Consider the following 23,008-nt stretch of genomic DNA (forward strand, 5'->3'; position numbering starts at 1 on the left):
ACCTCAATTTAAAAAAGTGAAAAAAAAGAAAGAGAAAGAAATACCATCTCAAGGGCAGCAAACTTCTCTCCCCACGAGTTCGCACCACCAGGATTTCTGCAGTAGTGGCTACCTCCCCTGTCAGAGTTGGGGCCACACTCCTCTGCCTGCATCCCCAGGGGACCCTGAGGGCCTGGAGATGATGTGTCTGCTTGCTCACTGCCTGGTGGCACAGAAACTCGAGGATTAAGGCACAAAGCTGATTGTGCTGAGTGAGTGAGTGGATGTGTGAGTGAGCAAATCAATGAGCAAATGAATAAATACATGAGTGAATGAGTGAATACACGAATGAATGAATGAGTGAGTGAGCAAATGAACACGGGAGTGAAGAGAGGAGCACAGGAACGGATGGAAGAATGGTGAGAGAAAGAGCAAGGGACCCTGGGCCAGAGCATGGACTCTGGACCCCCGCAGCCCGCGGGTTCCAATCCCGGCTTTGCGATGCAAGTCCCATTTAACCTCTCCGGGCCTCAGTTTCCTCGTTTGTCAAACAAACGGGGGTGGCGAGTTGTCGTGAGAAATAAACGAGTTAAAGGGTGTAAATCGCTTAGAACCACGCCCGGCAAGCTGAGCCCTCTGTAAGCTGTGCCTGCTAGAGAAACGCGCACGGAGCGCCTCCAGGTCGAGCCACCTACCGAGCAGCTGCACCTCGTCGGTGATGCCGTAGACGTCGATGAGCGCCCAGAGCGGGCCGCCCACGGCCACGCCGCAGTGGAAGAGCACCGGCTCGCCGTCGTTGACGCTGTAGAAGACGCGGCCGTGGCGGTCCGCCCAGTAGGCCAGCACGGTGTCGCGCAGCGCCAGGTTCTCGGGCAGCGCCTTGGCCCAGTAGCCGGGCCGCGTGACAAGGTCGGGGCAGGCGTACTTGGGGATGTCGTGCGCGCTCATGAGCGACGGGTCATGCGCCGTGAAGCCGAAGCGCAGCGCGCCGCTCCAGCCAGGGCGCACGGCCACCAGGCGCAGCCGCACCTGCTCGTACAGCCGGATGGGCCGCTGCGTGAAGGTGACACCGTTGCAGAAGCTGTTGCGCCGCGTGGCCCGGCGCGAGTGGCCGTCCAGCCGCACGTTCTTGCCCTTGGCCTGCGCGTGGAAGCGCGGCGCTTCGCCCAGCACCGGGCGCCGCTCGGGGCCGGGCCCGCAGCACGGCCGGGTGGCCAGGAGGCGCGCGGGCGGGCTGGACTCTGCGGGAGAGACAGGCGGGAGGGTTAGGCCCCGGAGCGCCGCCGCCCAGGTTCGTCCTTAACAATCGTTTCTATTTTAAATTCCATCTTGATTAGACGGGTAATTGAGAACGTTCCGGCCACCCCCAACCTGCCCAACGCTGCCACGGCGAAGTCATTATACCCACTTCACAGAGGAGCACACCGAGCTGTGTTTGTGTGTGTGTGTCTGTCTGGTGAAGCCCTGTTCAGAGCTGTTTCCCTCCGGGACAGGCCAACAGCGATGAGCTTGTCACAACAGCCAGACTGGGGGCCACTGACTTGCCCATTCCCATCAAATCCCTGGGCATCTAGCGTCTTCCTCCAGGGGCCCCTTCTGGGCAGTGGAGTCCCTTCAAAGGCAACAGGGCCTTGGATTCTAGGGGAGTAGAGGGGGTCTTGGGCTGCTTGTTTCTGGGCAATTTGTTCAAAAGCAAGGCATAATAGGAAATAGAAAGTGTGCAGTCTTGGGATCCCCCGACAGTAGAATAAGAGGCAAGATGAAGAGTGCTGCCTGGCAGCCCAGCTCTCTGGCAGTTCCTGGCCGTGTGATGCGCAGTAGACCCTGTCACTTCTCTAGACCACTGTCCTTGCTTATAAAACAGGGACATTACTTAACTCATACAGCTGCTAAAAGATCATGTGGATGAGGGTCCTTGGATACTGCCTGGCACAAGCTATGTGCTTCACAGGCAGCTAAGAATATGATCACCATACTGAAGTTCCAGAGGAAGCCCAAGCCAGGACTCTGTGACTTCCCCTCCCCCTCACTCACAGAAAATGAAGGCATCTTTAGAAGCAAGCTTGGTTTTTCTAGAACATACACCTTTCAGGATTCATTTCTAAGGGAGTTCTGCCCCAGAGGACCTGGAGAATCTTGGGTCTCCTTTCAAAGGGCCTGGCCTCTGGCCACAAGCCCTGCGCCGAGGGGATCTATCCTCCCCGTTTCCTCCTGCGTCCCGGGGGCGGTTCCCAGAGGCTGCACGAGTGCCCGCTGCTCCTTCACAACAGCAGCTGGGGACAGTTTCCATGGGAGGTGGTCACAGATCGCAGACCATCCCTGGCCACAATGGTCTGTGGTCATGGGAGAAGAGTAGCAACCCCAGGGAATGAGAGGCCGCTGCAGGGACCACGCCTCCCCCGGCCAGCCACGGGGCCGCTGTGCTCTGGGCACATCAGGGGTTCACTTAATCCTGAGGCTGATGGGAGCCAGGACAGGAGCACATGAAGAGGAAGAGGCCATGAGGAGGCAGACAAGCCAGGCCCCAGGGGAAGGGCACCCCAGTCATTAAGGGAGGAAACTGTTGGGAAGCTGGGAGGCCCCTCTCCAAACAGAAGCCATTGACCCACAGAAGACAAAAAGACAGATCTTGCTCGTTACCTTCCTTGGTACAATGTTACCCATCGTAAGTTGAAAGCATGAAAATATCCTAAGTTGAAAATGCATTCAGTCCGCCCAACCTACGGAACATCCTAGCTTGGCCTGGTCTACCTTAAACGTGCTCAGAACACTCACATTATCCCACAGTTGGGCAAAGTTGCTAACGCAAAGCCTATTTTATACTGAAGTGTTGACTATCTCATGTAATTCACTGAATACTGTACTGACAGTGACAGAACGGGCGTCTGGGTACAGAATGGGGTAGTGTATTTGTTGTTCACCCTCATGACTGCAGGGCTGAATGGGAGCTGCGGCTGCCCAGCATCCCGAGAGGGGATCGTACCGCATATGGCTAGCCCGGGAAAATATCAAAATTCAAAATCTGAAGTACAGTTTCTACTGAAAGCACATTGCCTTTGCACCATCGTAAAGTTGAAACATCGTAAGTTGAACCATTCTAAGTTGTGGGCTGTCGGCACACGGAATAAAGCCAACGACCCACATAAGGAAAAGGAACATAAGGAACTTTCGTATTCATCCATTTAACAAATGTTTAGTGAGCACCCATACGTGCCAGGCACCACGCTAGGCACTAGAAATACAGCACTCACCAGGACAGATAAAGTTCCCACTCTGATGGGGCTGACATTCCAGTGGGCAAAGGCAGACAACAAATAAAACATACTCTGCCTGGTGGGATGCATTACAGAGAAAAATGCAGCCAAGGGAGGGGGCAGAGAGGTTTTTTCTTAGGATTTTCAGGGAGGGCCTCTCTGATGAGTGACTTTTGAAGAGAGACCTGAAGGAGGTGAGGGAGTGAGGCAGGAGGGTATCTGGGAGAAGAGTGGTCCAGGCAGGGGTAACAACGAGTGCAAAGGCCCTGAGGTGGGACTGTGCTGGTGTGGCTGAGAAACAAGAAGGAAGCCAACGTAGCTGGAATGGCATGACCAAGTTGGAGAGCGGCAGGAAATGAGCCCAGAGCTGGGGCTGGGGCTGAGGGTGGGGAGAAGAGCCTATGGTGGTGGTTTGTTTTCTTTAACCAGTTTACTGAGTGAGATGGGACATTCTTGGAGGTTTAGAGCAGAGAGGTGGTAGGACTCTCAGGCTGCTGTGTGGGGAGGGGACTGTTGAGATGTGGGGGGTGGGCAAGGAAGCTGGGGGCTAGGACAAGGCTACCGGATGATTCCAGAACAGGGGTGATGGTGGCTCAGATTGGCAGGCAGGACGAGTAAAGGTGGCGAGAAAGGGTCAGATTCTGGATATGTTGTGAGGGTAGTAGAGATTTGGAGGTTTTGGTTTTTAATGCAGGAAATAAAAAAAGCATTTGACTTGATGCTTTGGATGTTTAAACTATATTCAATAAATAAAACAATTTAAAAACACCTTTTGGTTCTATAACGAATATTGAAGGAGAAGCAGAGAGGTGGTGGAAAGGGCTGGGGAGGGACCACGGTGGATCCTGTGGGGCAGCGGCTTGTCTGTCTCATTTTGACTCCTCCGTGCCCAGCCAGGCCTGGCACACATGGGCACTCGATGAATGCCAGAGGCTGCTTATTATGGTTGGATTGCGAGCAGACCTCAGAGATCATCTCGTCCAATGAGCCCATTTTACAGATGGGGAGATGGGCCCACGGAGGGGAGGGGCCAGCTAAGCTCAAGGCTGGTGGGGGTCTGGGCAGGAACCCCTTTCCTGGGTTCTTCTGGCCAGGCCACTGTGATCTCAGGGAGAATGTCAGAGGTCACTCCCACCCAAGGAGGGCAGGGGGAGCCCTGGAGGGGCTGGCCAAGCACCACAGGCCCACAGGTCCTGGGCCACCATAAAAGGGGCCTCCAGTTTTCTGTGGCTCCCACCACACTTAGTCACGTGGGCATGGCCGCTGCTGCCTGCCCAGCATCCACTCCTCCTCTTCTGGCTACTGTGCCCCAATTTTCCTCAGGAGACCCAGCTTTCCCCCAGCTAGTGGGCTGACCTCACCCCAACTTTAGGAATTGGGGTATGAGCCAATTCCTAAACACAGTGGGGCGTGATCCAGTGAGCCTGGCCACTCGGATCATTGCAAACTTTTCAGCTTGGGGAGCCAGCCCTCTATGCTTATAAGCCAGGTCGAGCCAGGTCGAGCCAGGTTTCTGATTCTCGCAACCAAAACTGTCCTGATTCACAGAGTCACCATGCGTTCACTAAGCTGGTACAAGACACCAACTCTGGGCTGGTTACCCGCCATGCATTTCCTCATCTAATCCTTATAATACCCCATGAGGCGAGGACCACGGATCCTCATCACACAGATGGAGAAATGGAGTTTCAGAGAGGTGGAGTCACTTGCCCAAACTCACGCAGCCGGCTTAGCTAAAGGCAGAGCTGTGACTGAAGCTAGGTTTGTGTGACCCCCATCCTGCCTTTTTAGCCATTTTATCATACTCTCTCTGCTTTTGAGGAGCCAACACAGGACAGACAGAAGGGTTGAGTTGTTGACTTCTTATGTAGGAGAGGGATGCAAGAGGCCCCCTGCTGACTCCTGTTACCTTTGGGCAGGCCTGCTAGACATTGGACTGGTGGAGGAGGGCAACAGACAAAATGTTCACTCCTCTATTCAGCCATCCAGCCATCCATCCGTCCATCCGTCCACCCATCCATCCATCTATGTGTCCATCCCATCTGTCTGCTCATCCTTTCATTGGTCCATCCATCTATCCATCTGTCCGTCCATCCATCCGTCCATCCTTTCTGCAGATGTATCTACTGGTGCCAGGCACCTGAGGGTGCACAGGTGATCACATAATCCTGTCTTCATGGAGATCTGAGTCACCACGTGGTGGAGAAGACACACATAGACAACGACAAGAGGGTAAGATAAAGAGCACCTTAGGCATCAGCACAGGGGGCTATAGGGCCTGAAGAAGGCCCTGGACTCAGCGAGGGGCTGGGGGGCGGGGGGTGATGCCCATAGAGCCAGGTCTTGAGGGAGAGGGAACATTCCAGGCTGAGGGAACACCAGAGGTGGGGGCAGTTGGACTTTGTGGGGAAGGTAAGTAATATGGTGGTGTGGCAGAGGGTGTATGAGGTTGGGTAGCCACTGCCTCCTAGGGGTGAGGGGTGAGGGGCTAGGGTGCCATCGATGTTGCAGGGACCAGAGGGTAAGGCCCTGAATGCCAGCCCGAGAGGCTCAGATCACACAGCGTAGGGGACAGGGAGCCACGAAGGGCTTCCAGCAGAGCAGGCCAGCACTGCCTGTTAGGGAGGGGCCCCACAGCAGTGACGACGGTGGACACAGAGGCAGCCTCCAGGCCATCTTGGGAACCACAAGGATAAGCACAGAAGCCCACTGGAGAGCTATTTCGGCAGGACCAAAATCAATGAGCGGGGGAAATACCAGCTGGGTGTAAACCGTCAGGAGAGGCCACCCGGGGAGCGCAGAGCCTGCGTTCTCCACGCCGGCCGAGGCCGGGTTGCAAGCCACCCAACTTCTGGGCTGCAGCTTCCTCCCCCATCCAACAGGCCGGATTCTCTCCAAGGTCCCCACAGCTGGCAGACTCTCCAGAAACATTATATATGACCACAGATCAAAAGCCCTGCTGAGCACCAAAGACCACAGGTCACTCTTACTTGATTATTTTTATCTCCTCTGCCATCACTGTTGTTTTTCCATCCTTATCTCTCCTTCAGAGAGTTCCTTTACAGACGGCTTGGGAATCCTGAGCAGATGTTCTAGGGGAGTGGCCTGTGATTGACATGAGCATAGGGGCGCGAGCAGCTGTGCTGTTACTATCCGGGGCAGCTGCCTGCAAAGCCAACTATATGTTAGGATAAAATGCAGCCGCGTAACCAGCGAGGGTTACATGTTTGTTTAATCTGGAGTATATGATTGCACTTCCTTCAGGGAATGAGGGATAAACACTACTCCTTTCCCCATGCCAGAGTCCTGATGTGAGAGAAAGAAAACCAGAGTAAAAAGTTTCTAAGAGGACGTGTTATTTACACAAACTGAAAATGCATAAAGTAAAAGAACCACAAGAAGCAGTCTCCAAATTGTGCACAAACATCTGTTTTTCGCTCAGGGAAAGTGGCTTCTACAAGAAAAACTGTGGCCGTGGACCCCAGCGGCCCCGCAGAACATCCTAGTTCAGAGATATCAGTGGAAGCCCTGAACTTTATTACTTAAATTATTGCAATAAAAACTACAGCCACATTTTAGAGAGTTTGAGAAGGAGGAGAAAAACTGCCCCGACCTCCCCACTTTCACACCCTAACCTGCATCCCATCTTTCACCATCTCCACCCGTCCATCCACGTCAGCCGCGCAGGCGGTGCCCTCGCTGTGTGCCATGCCTGTGTCGGATGTTTTCCATATGTGATTGCAGCTAATTCTCAAAACAAACCTTCACCTACAGGATTATTGTGTCCATTTTCCAGGAGAAAAACAAGGCTGGAGGCAGCAGAGGCGCTGCCCGCAGCCACGAGGAGAGTGCTGCCACGTGAACCCAGCTCTGTCTGACCCCGAACCGGTGCTCTTCCCTCCCCTTCCAACCTCCTTCCAGAAGACGTGCAGAAGTACTAAGTACTAAGGAGTACCAAGCACCTTTTCTAACTTCACTGCCATCAGAGCACACAGCCAATTCTGTTCCTGCCTCTTTTTTCTAACCCAACATTACATAAAAAGCATTTTCCCACATGGCTCCCAAGCATTCACTGTGCTCATGTTTCACGGCCACAGAATATTCCATCAAGGGCCAAAATGTCCCCCACGGTTCCCCTCCTGGGGATCACTTCAGCTGTTCCCCCAAATGGCTCAGTCTACGGGCACAGAGGTTCCCGGCTGCTGGCACCAGGACCAGATTCAAATAGATACCCTGTCACTAGTGAGGAACCTTCTGCCAGGAAGACACCCCCACCCCACACCAGGGACCCCATGCCCGTTTCCTTCCACGCAAGGCTAAGGATGCGCCCCTGGCCAGTGGGCCTGCCACCTTTTCTGGCCTGGAATCGGGACCCTAAGAACAAGGCAGGTGGTGGGGTTTTCTGGGAGGTGGGGACCTCTGCAGTGGCCCATCCCGTGTGCAGCGGGGAAGAGGAAACAGTCCTGGCCCAACCTCATGGTGAATCAAAGACTGCCCCAGCCCGCCAAGCCCAGACGGGAGGGTCTTTCCAGCGTTTGGTCAAGGAAGCAACGCCCAACTCCAGAGATTTTGGGGGCTGGACGGTGAGGAGCTGTGGGTGGTTAGGGAGGCGGGGACTCCGTTCTCACTAAATCATGTTGCCACTGCCCAGCCTTGGGCAAGTCCTGCGGGAACTCAGGTGGACACAAGAGGCACTCTGGGGTGGCTCCGGGGTTTACTTGCATCCGTGTCTTAGAATGTCCCTGTGCTTTGTGGCTAATTTGCCTGAGGGTCCGTGGGCAAGTCAGGCGCCTGCCAGCGCTGCAGGTTTCCCATCTACAAAAGGTGCGCGATCTTAGATCCCCTCTCAGGCTGCTGGGAGGGGCGGCGAGAGCACAGAGAGAGCCCCGCAGACCTGGCACATGGGAGATGCTCGCTAAACCTTCATTCCCTTCCCTGCGCGGAACCTCAGGTCCGGACCCCGGGGGAGCCCCTCACCTCCATCTCTCCTGTGCTCTTAATTCTCTAAATCCCACTGTGAGAGGCCGTGAAAAAGAGCACAAGCTTGGAGCCAGACAGACCTGGGTTTAAATTCTGGTTTTGTCATTTCTTAGCTGTGTGATCTTGAGGTATGCGCTTAACTTCTCTGGGTCCCCCGACCGGATCTAGAAAAGCCTAAGAGTCATCGCCACCCTTCAAAATGGCTGTGGGAGGAAGGAGCCCACCTCATCCGTCAGATACACGGGTGGGGCACATGGTGGGTGTTCACTAAACTCTGGTCCCTTCCTTAACACCAAATTTACTTCCTTTGATGAGAAAAGGTTTATTCCTGGGTCTGAGTGTCTACTTGGGGGTCTAGGGAAAGACACCCTGAACTGTTTCTCCCATGGAGGGCTGGTGATCTTGGCCAGGAAGGGCCTCTTGAAAACCCTGGGGTCACCTTCCTTTGGTGTCCACGGACAGAGGCCTATTTTCAAGCCATCCCAGCAGCATCCCACGTGCACTGTGCCACCCCCCGAATGATCCTCGCTCATCGTGCAGTCCAGCCTTCCTTTGATCTAAAAAGAGCCCAGGGAAATGGCACTGACCACCAGGAGGACGGCAGGAAGCAGCAGCCCGGCTTCTCCGACCGCCGGATGACGGCTTCCAGAGTGTTGGCATTCAGCAGATGGCATCCTGGCTGAAATCTGCAGCAGACTCTGCTCCACCGGGAAAGGGACTCGCCACCCAGGAGCACAGTCCATCCTGCCCCTCCTTGCACAAGGGGATCTGACTTGCCTTTTGCGAGCCCCTGCGCTGTGCCGGCGGGGCCACATGCACTGGGCTGAGTCTTCGGGACAACATTCAGGGTGGGCTTTACCACCGCATTTCCCAGAGGAGGACACCAAGGCTGCGAAGCCGGGCGGTGGCAGGGAAGGGATGGGCTCAGGCCCTTGTCCCACAGGCCACTCCTCCTCCAAGGAAGCCACTCGTGACCTTTGGGGGCAGGGGTGTGAGCCTTGTTAAGGGCCATGAAAGCCATACAGGCCTCTGCCTCGAGACACACCCACGCTGCATGCACACCACCTGACCGCCAACTTCAGGGGCTTCCTGACCCACACAACATCCAATCTCAGACCATGGACCTTGAGTGAGAAATCTCTGGTTCAAGCGACATTTGCCCATGTCCAAAATTCAAACCAACGCTGTCGGCTCGGCGGTGGGAAGCAGCATGGGGTATACACGTGCGTGTGTGGGCACATGCGTGTGTATGCATGTGCGTGTGTGTGTTACAGAGGAAAAGGCAAGGCTGATATGTGGCAAGGCTTCCTGCCATGCAAGGCAGGGCACGGATCGGACTCCTCTGCCATTGGTGGGTTTGAAAGTGGGCTGGAAAAAAACAACCAAGCCTCCCTCGCCTCTGCCAAACGGGGCAGTGACATGCGCCCAGGGGACGGCTGCCAGCTTAAGGGGACTTTGTTCTGTCTCAGAGGCCTGGTCGGCCAGCACCCCGGATGGCATGGGGCCAGCCCACCCTGGAAACCGCCACCCTGCTCCTCCTCTCCCCTTTTCTTGCGAACAAAACCTGGTCTCTGTGGTGCGGCCCAGCCAGGAGGCCCACACTCCCGTCAACAGCTGCAAGGAGTCCCCGAGGGAGGCCGGAGGCCCCACGACATAGCCTGCTAGGAGGAAAGCTCGCTCTCTCCAGGCCTAAGCATCCCTCTTTGCTCAAGTCGGCTCAGATGTGCCACATTCCTGGGGGCTGAGGTTACCCCGACGCCCCCTCGAAGTGTGCTCAGTGGGGTCATGATGCCCAGCAGGCTCGACCCTCCACTGGGCGCCTCAGCTGAGGTCTTTGCTTGATAAACAGGCCCAGGCAGCTCCAACCTCAGGCACCGGCTCCCAGGGTTAGGGCCCCAGGCCGTGGAGGGGGGATGTGCCCTCATTCTTTCTCCAGTACATCACTTCCTCCTTCACTGACATTTATGGAGCTTCTGCTGCATGCCAGGGCCCCTGGAGCTGAGACCAGCAGGCGGGACGGCCACATACAGGCGTCATGACAGCTCAGGGTGCCAGCAGAGAGGAGTGGGCTATGGGGCTGCTTCTCAGAGAAGCCACTCTGCAGACTTAGGAAGAAGTGGCTGGGAGGATGATAAGAGATGGGAAAGTGGGTTCAGGTACAGGGAACAACAGCACAGGCAAAGGCCTGGAGGTGAGAATGAGATGTGTGGACTTGAGGAGCCGCAGGGAATGTGGTGCAGAAAGGAGAGGGGCAGGTGCACAGGGAGTCAGCGGCTGCACCACAAAGGGTCTTAAAGGTCGTGCAGAGGAGGTTAAGGTCCTCAAGAAGGCTCTGGGGGCCACTGAAGTGTTTGGAGCAGGGAAGAATCCCCGAGGACCTGCCTCTCTGAAGAATGGGATTCAGGCCCCGGGTCTTCCCATAGCAACTGTCCCTTCCTCTCCGCCTCGCCTGTCAAAATGACCCAGCACAGCAGGAGTGAGAGAAACAGTCCAGATTTCAAACGTCGCTTCCAACGGCTGGCACAGGCCTGCTCCCCGGCACCTGCTTCTTCTCCAGGCAGCCCCTGGCGGCAGCTGGCTGATAAGCTGGCCGAGTCTGCCAGCTCTCTCCTTCTCTTTCCTTGAGGGCAGCCATTCCCGGGCCCGGGTGGTGCCCAGAAGCTGGCTGCTCGCTAACCTCAGCTGCAGGTGGGGACCTGCAGGGCCCCGGTCCCAACAGATCCACTGGTTCTGCCTTCCACAGTCAAAAGCAGCACCAGAGAGGGAGGAAGCTCTCCTTGAACATCGCTGCTCTCGCTCCTGGAGCTGACGAAATGTTCTTCACCAGCCCCACTGCTGGGCCATGCTCGCCGGCCCTGAGGGGTGCGGGCCCACCTCTGGCAGACCCAGCATGGGCCTGGGGCTCACCACACCCGCTCACTCCTTGCCACACCCTGCCAGGTGGCTCCCAGAGGAGAAAACCGAGGCCCAGAGAGGCAGATGTCCTTGCTGGGGGCAGCCCAGCCTGTGCGGGCAGTGCCTGTTTTTGTACCTGGTCCTGTCTCACCCGAAGGCCACATCCTTCCTGTTTTATGCCTCCCTTCTCCCCAAGGTCTCTCCCTACCTGCTGGCCAGCAAGAAAAAAATCTAGACTATATACAAGTAGCATCAGCCACCTTCTGGCAAAGAGGGTGAGCGTGCCCCGCCTTGGTCTCGGGGAAGGGTGGGGGGTGGATGTCATCAATCAGCTTGTTCTGAGCAGCTCAAAGGCCACGCACGGTTTGGCAGAACTTGGGATGAACAATAAGTAAAGCATCTAAAAAAGGAAAGCCAGTGACAGATTAGAGAGGGGGATGGAGCCCGAGCGCCTAACTTCCCGAAGGTCTGCAGAAAGAATTGGGGGTGGGGCATGATCAGAGAGGCAGACCCCCCAGGGGGTGACGCAGAGCCTGCGACTGGCCCTCTGCCCACCCGACTTGTGATCTTCCCAACAGTGCTAAAGGAGGTGACGGCTACCAGACCCACTGCCAGTGAGGAAGGGAGGCTCAGAGAGGTTGAGAGAGCGGCCTAAGGCCACACAGCCGGGAAGTGGTGGAATAGGCATTTGAACCCATACTAGCCTGGCTCCCAAGGCTAGGAAGGAGATGCTATGGCTGTTTCGGGCAAAGCATAGAAGTGATCCCTGCAGGGAAGGCCCAGAGCACAGGGCCTGGCACACAGTAGGTCCTCAACTAATGTTGATTCCTTCCCCGCCATGTTTGGCTCTGAGGCCCACCTTGAGAAGTGACTCTGAAGGGTACCTTCCACTCTGCTTTCCCCTCTGAAGCCAAGCTTTCTCTTTCCTTCACCCTGTCCACCACGCAGGCCTTCCTCCAAATGCCCGAGAGCTCACGAGAGCAGGGGAGTGTGGACCCACGATGCCCCTCACCCAAGACATAAAGGAGAAGTGTCAGAAGTGCAGACTGGGGCCCTGATAGGAATCTCCATCCCATCTGTCCTAAGCTCTGATGATGTGAGTGTCGTTGGCTCAGTGGGGCCTCTCTACAGCCCTATGGACCCATTTCCCAGATGAGGACATCAGGCCCAGCGGGGTAGGGGCTGGCCCAAGGCCATGGCACAGGTGAGCACCTGGGTCAGGATTTGACTCGAATCTGAATCCAAAGCCCAGGTGTGCTCTTGACCATGATGTGGAATTGCTTCCCTAGCCAACCAGTGGGTACTGCAGTAATCTATCACAGGGACGCGAGAGGGGCGACACAGCAGGACCATTTGGTGCCATGGCTCCTCTCCCCGCCATCAATTTCAGAAGCACACGTTCCTTGCCTTCAAGGAATCTGAAGCCACCTTCTGGTAAAGAGGGTGAGCCATGCCCACATATGCAGTCCCCATCTAATGTTGGGCTCAGACTTCTCCTGGACTCTCCTATTTATTCCTCATCACAATCCCATGAGGGAGGTACCATCATTATCCCCATCCTAAAGATGAGAAAATGGAAGCCCAGAGAGGGGAAGTGACTTGCTGAGGATCACACAGCTTAGATATAGTAGAACTGTGATTTGAACTTGAGACTGCCTCTAAAACCAGCGCTCTTTCCACCACATCTCTTGAGATGCCAGCCAAAGACCCCATCTGTAAATCTGTGTGTGACCCTGCTCAAGGCTCTGGTCCTCAGTGTCCGATCCGCCAAATGGTAGGTGGGACGTGGTGATTCCGAGCACTCTCTGGTCCTGGGAACAGAGCGCCTGAGTGAGCTGTCTGCAGGGACGCGAGGCTGCACCATCCCTGGAGACAGGGAAATTCCGCTCTCCCATTTCCTGCCCTTGAATCGCCCAGAACCTTGAGGAGAAGTGAAGCTCTTCTGAGGGGTGAGGATCCCTCCCGTGGAGTGGAAAGTTACCAAGCAGACTCGGTTTTGGAGACACGGGCATGCGTGTGCCCACCCAGCTCATAAATCCATCATCCTTAGGGGAACAGGAAGGAGCACACGTGCCCAGGGATAGAACTGTGATAGAAACAACGTGTAATGTTGAGGATATAAACAAAACACATTTTAATAGCTATGGGCATTCTGCCGACTGCCGGCACTGCCCCCGACACCCCCACCCCACCCGTTTCCCCAAATGGATTACTCATTAAGGAACTTTCCCCCACTGCCCAGAAGTGGGGCAAGAGGCCAGCTCTGAGCTGCTCTGAGGCTCAGTAATAAGAACGAAGGGAGGGCCCCGTGGCCCAGGGGCTGAGTTCACGTGCTCCACTTCGGTGGTCCAGGGTGTCGCCGGTTTGGATGCTGGGCACGGACGTGGCACCGCTCAACAGGCCATGTTGAGTTGGCATCCCACATGCCACAACCAGAAGGACCCACAACTAAAATATACAACTATGTACTGGGGAGCTTTGGGGAGAAGAAGAAAAGAAAGATTGGCAATAGATGTTAGCTCAGGTGCCAATTTAAAAAAAAATAATAATGAAGGGAGAAGGGATGAGGGCGAGATGGGACTGGCGTCCAAGATGGCTGTCCCAAACTCTGCTCAGAAACACCTGCGGCTGAGTCTGAAAAGGTGCTGAGGTTGGGAGGTCGGGGGTGGGGTGGGGGGAGGATAGACTCGGGTAGGGTAAGGTAGCTTTCTCTTTCTGTGCTCAGTTTCCTGATCTATAAAATGGGGCTAAAACCACCTAATAGGCAGAACTGGCAGGAGGGTTACATGAGTGAAAGGTTGTGAAGGGCCCCACAGGTGTCCAGCAAATGAGCCCTGGATAGCACTCCCCCTAAGATCCCAGGGTCAAAAGGCAACTGATGGACAATTCACCCCAGATCTCTCTGATGCTCCGGTTGCTTCTGCAACGTCCATGTCAAGTCCCAGCTAAACACCAGTGCCACTCCAGCAAAGGCTGCTTCCTAGCCCCACCCCTGTTCCACTTCCAGACAGCTTCCACATTTAGAAAGTTCCTCCTTCAACTGAGCTGAAATCTGCCTCCATGTGCTGTCCACACACGGGTCACACCTGCGTCTGGCCCACAGCGCCTTCCCCATCAAGTCCGCTCCTTGGCATCAGGAATTTGCAGGCAGCTCTCAGGCTCCGGGGGTCCCCAGGCTACGTTGCTGGGGACTCTTTGCTGCCTTGGGGGTGACATGGTCTCGTTTTGCTGTCCAGAAAGCCCTCACGGCATCAGCTGTCCCCTGACCCGCCTTGAAAGACCTACACATCAGACCTTGGAGAATATCAGCTGGGGTCCCCACAGTCAGCCCAAGGCCACCTGGAGAAAGGCCCCCTACCCCGACCATGCCTGGAGGCGGGATATGAGACAAACAACCAAAGAAGCAGGTGAACTAAAAACCAATCTGCCAGGATTCCTAAATGCTTACAGACTTGTGCTTAACACTACGAAGGCTTCCAGTGCAAATGTGAATGCCTCGCCCCTGACCCCCGGCCCGGCCCTACAGCCGTCCACCCCACACCATCCTCCCTTCTCTCTAGCGGGAGCCTGTTGGACTACGAGAGCTATGTGCCCTTGGGTAAGTCACTTTCCCTCTCTGTGCTTCTCCCTGCTCTCTCAACAGTGACACGGCACTAACAATAGCAGCTGTCTCACAACTCGTCCTGAAGGTTGAATGCAGGCACCTGCTTAGAACAGTGTCTGGCACAGACTGGCTGCGTGACACAAGTCAGCGGTTATTACTACTCTTCTGTGTCTGTCTCCCTCGGGAGCACAGGGCTCAGCATGGAGCAGGGGCTTGCTTGCCCAGTGCATACATAATAGCAGGTGCCCCCTGGAGCACTTCCTATCCGTGGGCCGCTTTGCATGTCTGAGAGGTACCATCATCATCCCCTTTCTGCAGAAGAGGGAATGGAAGCTTAGAGAGGTTAAGTTGCTTGTCTGGCCAATCAGGGGCAGGGCCAGGACTCAGACCCAGGGGTGAAGGCCCCCAGCTGTGCTGTCGCCAGCTCTGCTGAGAATGCCGGCACAGCAGGGGACGGGATGCTCCTCCTCTGCAGGAAAGCCTGGGTGCAGGGCGGCCCAGGGCTCCCACCCCAGCTCCGTGCCCCTGCTGGTTGACTCGGGGGGCTGCCTGGAGCTCTCAGTGGGAAGAGCCTGCGAGCAGCTGGGCTCCGGGGGAGAGGGCTCATGGTGACGTCTGATGGCCACCTCCACCTTTAGAGTCACGGAGTCTGCAGGCCTGGGGCAGGTGGGGCGGGGCTGGGGGACGGCCCTGCTCCATGGGCGGCTTCATCCTGGATGCGGTGGACAGGAGTAATCACCTTCCCAGGACACAGAAGGTGAGAAGGTGCACCTGCAGGAGGGGCAGCTTGAGGGGGCGGGGCTCAGGATGAGGGCGAGGGCCAGCACCCCCTGGTGACGGAGGGGTGGGCAAGGCTGAGTCAAATGCTGCCCTGCCACTTCCCGGCCACCTGTCCCAAGGCAGGTCTGGTTACCCCCTGAGCTCGGTTTCCCCCATCTGTGAAACGGGAAACTACTTCTGGAAGGCTCGTCCTGATGGTTCAAATGGGACAAAACAGGCTAAGGACCTGGCGTGGGGCAAGCACACCAAAGCTCTGACCACTCTGCTACATGGCCCAGGTGAGCGCCGACGGGCGGCACCCGGGCCTCCCCCCTCTTCTCTCTCTGCTTTAAGCTCTAACCACACACCTGGCTTTGGGCTTCTATTTTAAGCCCTCACAGAGCACCACAAAGTACAGAAAGCCCTTTGGTCCAAAAGAGGGCAGAGCTGACTCTTCTGTTCCGTGGGGAAGATTAAACGGCCTGTTCTGAGCGGTCCTTGCAGCCCAGCCAGCGAAAATGCTGCGCCCCGCTGGCAAACAGGGCCGTCATCCCAGCGGGCAGCGTGCAGCCGAGGAGCGGAGCCTGCCGGCCTCACTGGCCTGTGAGGACACCCTCCCCCGCCTGGCCTCTGCCCACCGCTCTGACCCCAATGCCACCCCCACTTGCACTGGGACCCCCACATACCACAGCTCCCTACACATGCGCTGCTCCCCCTCGTCAGGCCTTTGCACATCTAGCCCGTCTGCCCTGAATAGCCTTTCTCGTTCCCTTCTCTTGGCTAACTGCTCTGCTCTCTGGTCTCAGCTGGACAGCACCTCCTCCAGGAGGCTTTCCTGTGTCCTCCTCTGGGCTCTCGCGGTTCCCTGGGCTTTCCCTCCCCAGCTCCCTGTAACTGCCTAGTCCTTGTTGGTCTCTCCCACTAGACCTTGGGTCCCTAAACCCAGGCTGTGCCCCCAGGCCCAGCACAGAGCCTGGCCTGAAGGTCTGGGGAACAGCTGAGAACCGCAAAATGCAGCCTGCCAAGAAGATGCTTCTCACTGGAAATCAGGATATCCCGGGAGAGCTCCGGGCACCCCTGGGAACCGCTGCCAGTGCACAGGAAAGGGCCGCCTCCTGCTCCAGCCCTCGGGTCAAGGCTCACGGTCGCCTGGGGCAGGGTTTCAAGGCAGGAAGTGAAGGGCACCTGTCAGCCGGCCCCATCCAGGGACCCCAGGGGCAGGTCCAAGGCCGCTCGCTCCTTTCCAGGCCACAACAATAACCGTGACAGCGAATGCCCCAGGCACTGTGCGAAAGACCACCTGCTCCGATCCACTGAATTCTCAGCCCGCCAACCCCAAGACAGCCTCCCCAGCCTCCCACTTCACAGACAGGCAGGACCCGGCCCAGAGTCCCTCCACTGAGAAATGGCCAAACGGAGATCTGAACCCGGCTGCCTGACTCAAGACCCACGTTCTAGACCCAGACGCCAGACCTCCCCCTGCTGGAGACCAGTGAGCGGTCTTGTCACAGCTCAATGGCTGAGAGCCACGCAGACCAACACATTTTACACGGTGACACACAACACACGAGTGCGCACACACAGCCGAAGTTCACGAAGCAAAAACACTCCTACTACAAGAATGCACTCAATATTTTATTTTTTATTCTACTCTATGTATTAAAGATTTATTTAAAAGCTAGTTGAGCACGACCCACAGTAGAGAGACCACTTGGTTGGTGGCCAGGCCTTGTCCGGGGCGTTGGGCACTGACCCCCACCTCTCTGGGGCAGAGGGCAGCAGCCCCTTGTGCCCCCCAGTGATAGCGTCACTGTTCCTCTAGAGCATCCCATCCCTCCTCCACCAGAGGCCAGCTCCCGGGGGCCTCCTGTCCCTCACATTCACAGCTGCCCATCACATTCACAGCTGAACCCCCAGGGCCTGGCACAGATGCCCAAAAGATGTCAGATAGATGAATGAAGGTGCGCACTCAGGAAGATGCAAAGCAGGGCAGACCCCAGAGTCACCCCAGCCTGGGTGAGACGCACTTAAGTGGAGATCAGGGGCCTTGGGGTGACCAAGTCACATTAGACACCAAAGGTGGCAGAAAGAGATGACATTCGAGTCGGGGAGGCCTACATTCAGCTGGACTTTCCTTCAGATGTCGCCTCCTCCAGGAAGCCTTCCCCTACTCCCATAGCCCCAGAGCTCCCTCCTTTCCCGCCAGGGAGAGAGAGAGTGAAGGCAGCAGAGGTGGCAGCAGAAAGAGGGCAGAAGCAGAGGAAGGGCCTAGTTCCTTCTGGTTCCAGATTCTCCACAGGCAACTTCTCCACTTTTCCTATGTACCGGACAGACCCCACACCCTCTTCCTCATGTCCACTGATGGATAAGACCACTCCACCCTTCCACCCCGACCCTAGCCCCAGCATCCTCAGGGGCCATCACTGAAGAACCTTGACTAGTCAGGCCCCCGACCATGTGCTGACAGCCTCGTAGGTTTCCAGGCTGTTCAAAGAGAAGCTGCATCACCTGGAGAGGCTCAGTTCAGGACTCCTGCTCAACCTGGAGGCTGTGAGAGTCATTCTTAATGATCTGGGGGGAGGGGTCAGCTGGGGCAAGATAAAGCCCAACCCAACCTCACACTGTGAATGGGCTAAGGAGGAAGAGGTTCAAAGAGAGGGAACATCACTGGAGGGGTCATCCACACAGCCACTGCAGCGGCTGTAAGGGGAGTGACAAAGGCTGCAGTTCTCCTAAGAGCTGAGACAGTCCAGATCCAGGGAGAAGGGCGGCTGCCCAGCCTTGGAGCATCACCTCCCACGGCCAGGGAGCTGCAGAGCCGACCCAGGCAGGCCCACACCTACACGCTCCACAGGCAGGTCAGAGAAAGGAAGAGGAGGGTTGGCTGGCAGCGCAGCGGTTAGATTTGCAGGCTCTGGTTCAGGGGCCTGGGGTTCATGGGTTCGGATCCTGGGCAGGGACCTAGCACCGCTCATCAAGCCACGCTGTGGCGGCATCCCACATAAAATAGAGGAAGATGGGCATAGATGTTAGCTCACGGCAATCTTCCTCACCAAAGAAAGAAAGAAAGAGGTTCCACAGGGAGGGCGTCTGAGTGGCTGCTGGGAGCAGGTGCTTCCGTTCTGGACACAGCATTTGCAGACCAAGCATCTAGGTTAGGAAGACTGGCTGTTCCCTCACTCCGTGTGTGCCCTTTACCTCTCTGAGCCTTCATTTGCCTCCCTGTAAAATGGGCATAAATACAGCCCCCTGGGGGGTTGTTAAGAGGATTTAAAATAGATGACGTGAGTAAAGCCCCTGACTCAGGGCTGGCACAGAGCAGGGTCAACTTGTGCCCTCATTTGAAAGCTCCAGGACACCCTCTTCCTGAACTAACACTAAAAAGGGCGCCTGGCTCGGTCAGGCACAGACTGACTTAATGATTAAACCCCACGGGCAGTTCGAATTCAGCCTCTTCTCCAACCAGAGCTGCGGGGAGCCCAGAGGCGCGCTGAGGGAAGGGACTGACCGTGCTGCTGGGAGAAGGGGGGACTTCCTCCTCCTGCCCCTCCCCTCCTCCCCACCCTGGAATTCTCGCCGCCCCGCCCCCACTTGTTTACACTTTTCTCCCCTTACAGATTAAGGCTAACAGAGTGCAGGGAAAAAGGACCATGTGGTATTAGGGAGAAGACAGACCTGGGTCTTCTAAGCTCAGCTCTGCCACTGCCTAACTCAGGGAGTCAGGGCAAGTGTCTTAACGTCTCTGGGCCTCTGTCTCCTCACCTGTACAGTGGAGAAGAATGACACCTGACTCTGCAGGACTGAACTGCCACTAGAAAGAGAATGGGTAACGCACACAGTAGGAGCTTAGTGAACGTGCACGCTTGTGCTGACGCCTGCACACTTCTGTTCACAGAGCATTCATCTGAATTTGCTGACGCCCTTCGTGAGGGCTCCCAAGGGGTTCCCCATAATCAATCAAAAAGGGCATTCCCTTCTTTGGCATTTCCTTATTGTACACGATTGCATGCCAGGTGGACTGTGGGGCACCCAATAAACACTATCTGAACTTTGAGAGGGAGGGTCCTGCATGTCAGAGGAAGAATGCAGGACTCTGGAGCTAAACAAATCCAGATTTCAATCCTGGTTCTGCTGGCTGGATAAGCCGTGTGAGCCGGAGGGAGTCGTTTTACTCCCTGAGCCTTGGTTTTCTCATCTGTAACATGGAGCTGATAATCCCTACCTTGCAGGGCTGTTGCGAGAGTGAAATTCACTCATTCATTCAACAAATATTTACTGAACCTCTACTGTGTACCAGCCACGGCCCCAGGAGCTGCATACACAGCAGTGAAGAAAAGAGAGAAAATCCTCCCTGGGGAGACAGATGATAAACGGCTACCCACTCATCCAGCATGGCACGTTAGTGGTTCACGCTAAGGAGAACCACAAAGCAGGGTAAAGGGAGCGGGCAGAGCTGGGGGCAGGCGCAAGGGCAGGACCCGCGTTGGAGCAGAGACCTGAAGGCCACGAGGGGGAAGCCATGTGGAGGTCCGGGGTAAGATGCGCCAGGCAGAGGGATCAGCAATGCAGGAGCCTTAAGGAGAAGCTGTGCTTGGCATGTAAATGAAGCCACATATGCAGGAAGCCTGGCACAGGAGCCAGGTGCTCGGCAAGTGCCAGCTCTCTATTTCCAGTCCCGTAGAAGGAACCCCACGCAGGGGTCCTTTCCCTGAGCACGAAAGCACGAGGATTTCAACAGGGCAACACTGAACCAAGCGTTCTTTCAGCCCAAGATTCAGGCAACACGTGAGCTCCACCACCGGTTTTTGAGCCCCTGCCAGGCACCAGGCTCTGGGCTGGGCAACCAGGAATACAAGATGATCAAGACATGGGCTCTGTCCTCAGGCGGCCCCAAGGCGGGCTGTGGAGACGGGCGACCACAATGCAGTGTGGTCAGATGAATAAGCAGAGACTGAAGAAGGCATCTAGGCAGCACAAGGAAGGATAGGGTTGGGTGTGATTGGTCAGGGAAAGCTTCCTGGAGCAGGGGACAACTAAGCTAGACTTTGAAAAATGGACCAGACAAGAAAGGATATGCCAGGAGTGGGGAGCATCAGATACTGAGCACAGAGGTGTAAAAAATGGCACAGTGTATGTGAAAAACTAATTATAGGCAGGTCGGAAAACAATAAAGGCCTTTCATATTCTTGGCACCTGCAAACTGACATGGCTCAGGAATTCAGTTCTGTCCCCCTTCCTCAAACTCAGTGCCAGCATCAGCCCCAGTGGAGAGTTTGAATTTTCCACTTAGCTACTGCAGCGGGTAACTGACCTCAGCCCCGGGCTCCCAGCCCAGGGTGGCCCAGGCCACAAAGCGAGACCCCAGTGGGATGGAGACGACATAAATCTCCAGCTATATTTAGCCCGCCTGGCGTGTGTCTGTCCCTTCACCCACCCCAAGGCCAACCCACAGATGGCAGAATGGCTTTTTTACTAAAACAGCATAAACATTCCTTAAGTAAGAAATCCTACAGAGGGGTCTATGCCTCAGCCCGGTGTCTTTGCGGCTGACAGAACATCTGCCATATTTGCCAACATCCCTGGACACCTCCCGGCTGGGTGGGTGGGTTCTCTCCCATCCAAGCAATAGCTTGGAACAGGAAGTGGAGGGCACCCTCTGGTAAGTGGTCCCAGGTTTGAATCCCACCTCTGCCACTGACTAGCTGGTGACCCTCTGCTGGTGATTTCACCTCTGAGACTTTGGAGGTTGAGTGCAGTGGCCCTAAAGCTGCCCGCAGGCTTAAAAAGTAGGCGTTGGCTTCTCTTCCACAAACCGGCCTTGGGAACCCGGGGCTCAGCATCATCAATTTCAGTCCCCTCCAGGGGAAGAAACAACTACTTTTTGATAGAACGCCTAGAAGGGAGGGCTACATGGGAGTGTCAGAGCAGAGACCAAGTGACAGGTCCCTCTCCTCCTGAAACCTCACACTAAATTTTCCCCACAGCAGACTTGCTTCCCCGCTGAGCCGGGCCTTTGAACTTTAAAAAGACGCACAGCTCTCACCTTCCGCCTAAAGGATGCTAGCGATGCCCCACCGTAAGCCAAAATAAAGACTTATTCTAAAGACTTGGGGGGGTGGGGAAGGGTGTGCAGGCAGACACAGGTCCCAATCCAGACTCTCCCCCCACCAGCAGTGTGACCTTGGGTGAATCATTTCCCCTCCTGTGAGCCTCAATTTCTTCATTTATAAAATTGAGATCCATCTCTTTACCACAAAGCTTCTGTGCATACCGCGCTGGGGGATGCAAAGCGCCCAGCACAGAGCAATGATCCTTTCCCACGATTACCAGGTGTTTTCTAGTAAGGCCTCCTTGGCCTTCCCACCCCCACCCTCCCCGCCTCATCCCCCTACTCCGGCCCCGGAAATTCTGGGGTGGTGTTAACCAGGGGGCGATGCGCTGTGCAGCCGCGACTCCGAGAGGCTAGAGAGACCCCCCCAGTTGAGCGGACACCAGAGGGGGGCGCAGCCAGGGTGCGGGTGGGAACATAGTCAAACCGAGGCAGCATGTGCCGCGGGGGCGCTGGGCGGCTGGGAACTGGGGTACCCCTGCGAGCACCCCCACCCCCATTCTCAGCAGCTGCAGTCTCGGCACAATGGGCGGCTTCTGGCCGTCGGAAGCCCTGGGGAGCCCGGCTCCAGTCACCCCCCGGGGCGCCCCGGGCTCCCTCCTCAGCGCCCTCGGGCTGGAACAAAGGCGAGGGGGAGCGCAGCATCGCCCCAGCGGCCCCTTCGCGCATCTGGCCAAAGCCGGGAGAACGAGGACGGGGGTCCCCAAGGTAACCAGGACGCGGTACCCGCCCTCCCGGAGCGCAAAGCCCAGCCGCGGGGCGCGCGCGGAGCCGGGGTCCGGGGTCCGGGAGGCAGCGGGGACTCCAGCCCGCTGCGAGCCGAGGGCTCCAAGAGGGGCCGGAGGTGGCTCTCCGGAAGTCACCCAGCGGGTCCCCTGAGGAGAGGAGGACCCCAGCGCCTGCCTCCCGGGCAGGGCTCCGCGGCGTACCTGGCAGGGTCCTGTGCACCGTGTTGCCCATCGCTGCGTCTGGGCGCGACGTTGGCGGCGGCGCGCACGGAAGCTAATTACGCGGTGGGCCGGGGACCCGGGCCGGGGTCGGGCCCCGGGGCATCGCGGCTGCACCGGCGAGCGGGCGGGCGGCAGCTGGGGCGGGCGCCGGGAGCGAGGAGGCGGCTGGAGGAGGGGGCGGAGCCACCGGCCGGCCGCGGCCCCGCCCCCGCTCCCGCCGCCGCCAACCGCGCAGGGAGGGCGGGGCCGCGGCCGCCGCGTCTTTTGAAAGTTCGCACCCGCGGCGGGAGTGGAACGGCCGAGCCTCCCGCCCTCGCCGCTCCCGCGCCCGGGGCAGGAAGGCGCGCCGGGCAGCTGGGTGGCCTCGGGCGCCCGGCTAGTCATCCCGCTGGCCTTCCGCTCATTTATTCCCACACTTTGGGAAAGCCTCCTGGGTGCCAGGCGCTCTTCCAGGCGCTGGGCCACAGCCTGCCAAGCC

The 23,008-nt window shown here is 56.9% G+C and overlaps 1 protein-coding gene across 1 annotated transcript in view; it reads right to left on the minus strand.

Moving 5' to 3' along the window:
• The window catches only part of NEURL1B (neuralized E3 ubiquitin protein ligase 1B), a 42,921-nt gene extending 20,215 nt beyond the window's left edge, over positions 1-22,706 (minus strand). Inside the window, exons 1-2 of the mRNA XM_044777668.2 lie at positions 22,510-22,706; positions 675-1,220 (exon numbers count right to left, since the gene is read on the minus strand). Of these exons, the coding sequence (XP_044633603.1) occupies positions 675-1,220; positions 22,510-22,540 (577 nt within the window). The 5' untranslated portion in view covers positions 22,541-22,706. The remainder of the gene's footprint in view (positions 1-674; positions 1,221-22,509) is intronic.
• Positions 22,707-23,008: the final 302 nt, after the last annotated feature.

Source organism: Equus asinus, chromosome 9, assembly GCF_041296235.1.
Source record: "Equus asinus isolate D_3611 breed Donkey chromosome 9, EquAss-T2T_v2, whole genome shotgun sequence".
Taxonomy (NCBI): Eukaryota; Metazoa; Chordata; class Mammalia; order Perissodactyla; family Equidae; genus Equus; species Equus asinus.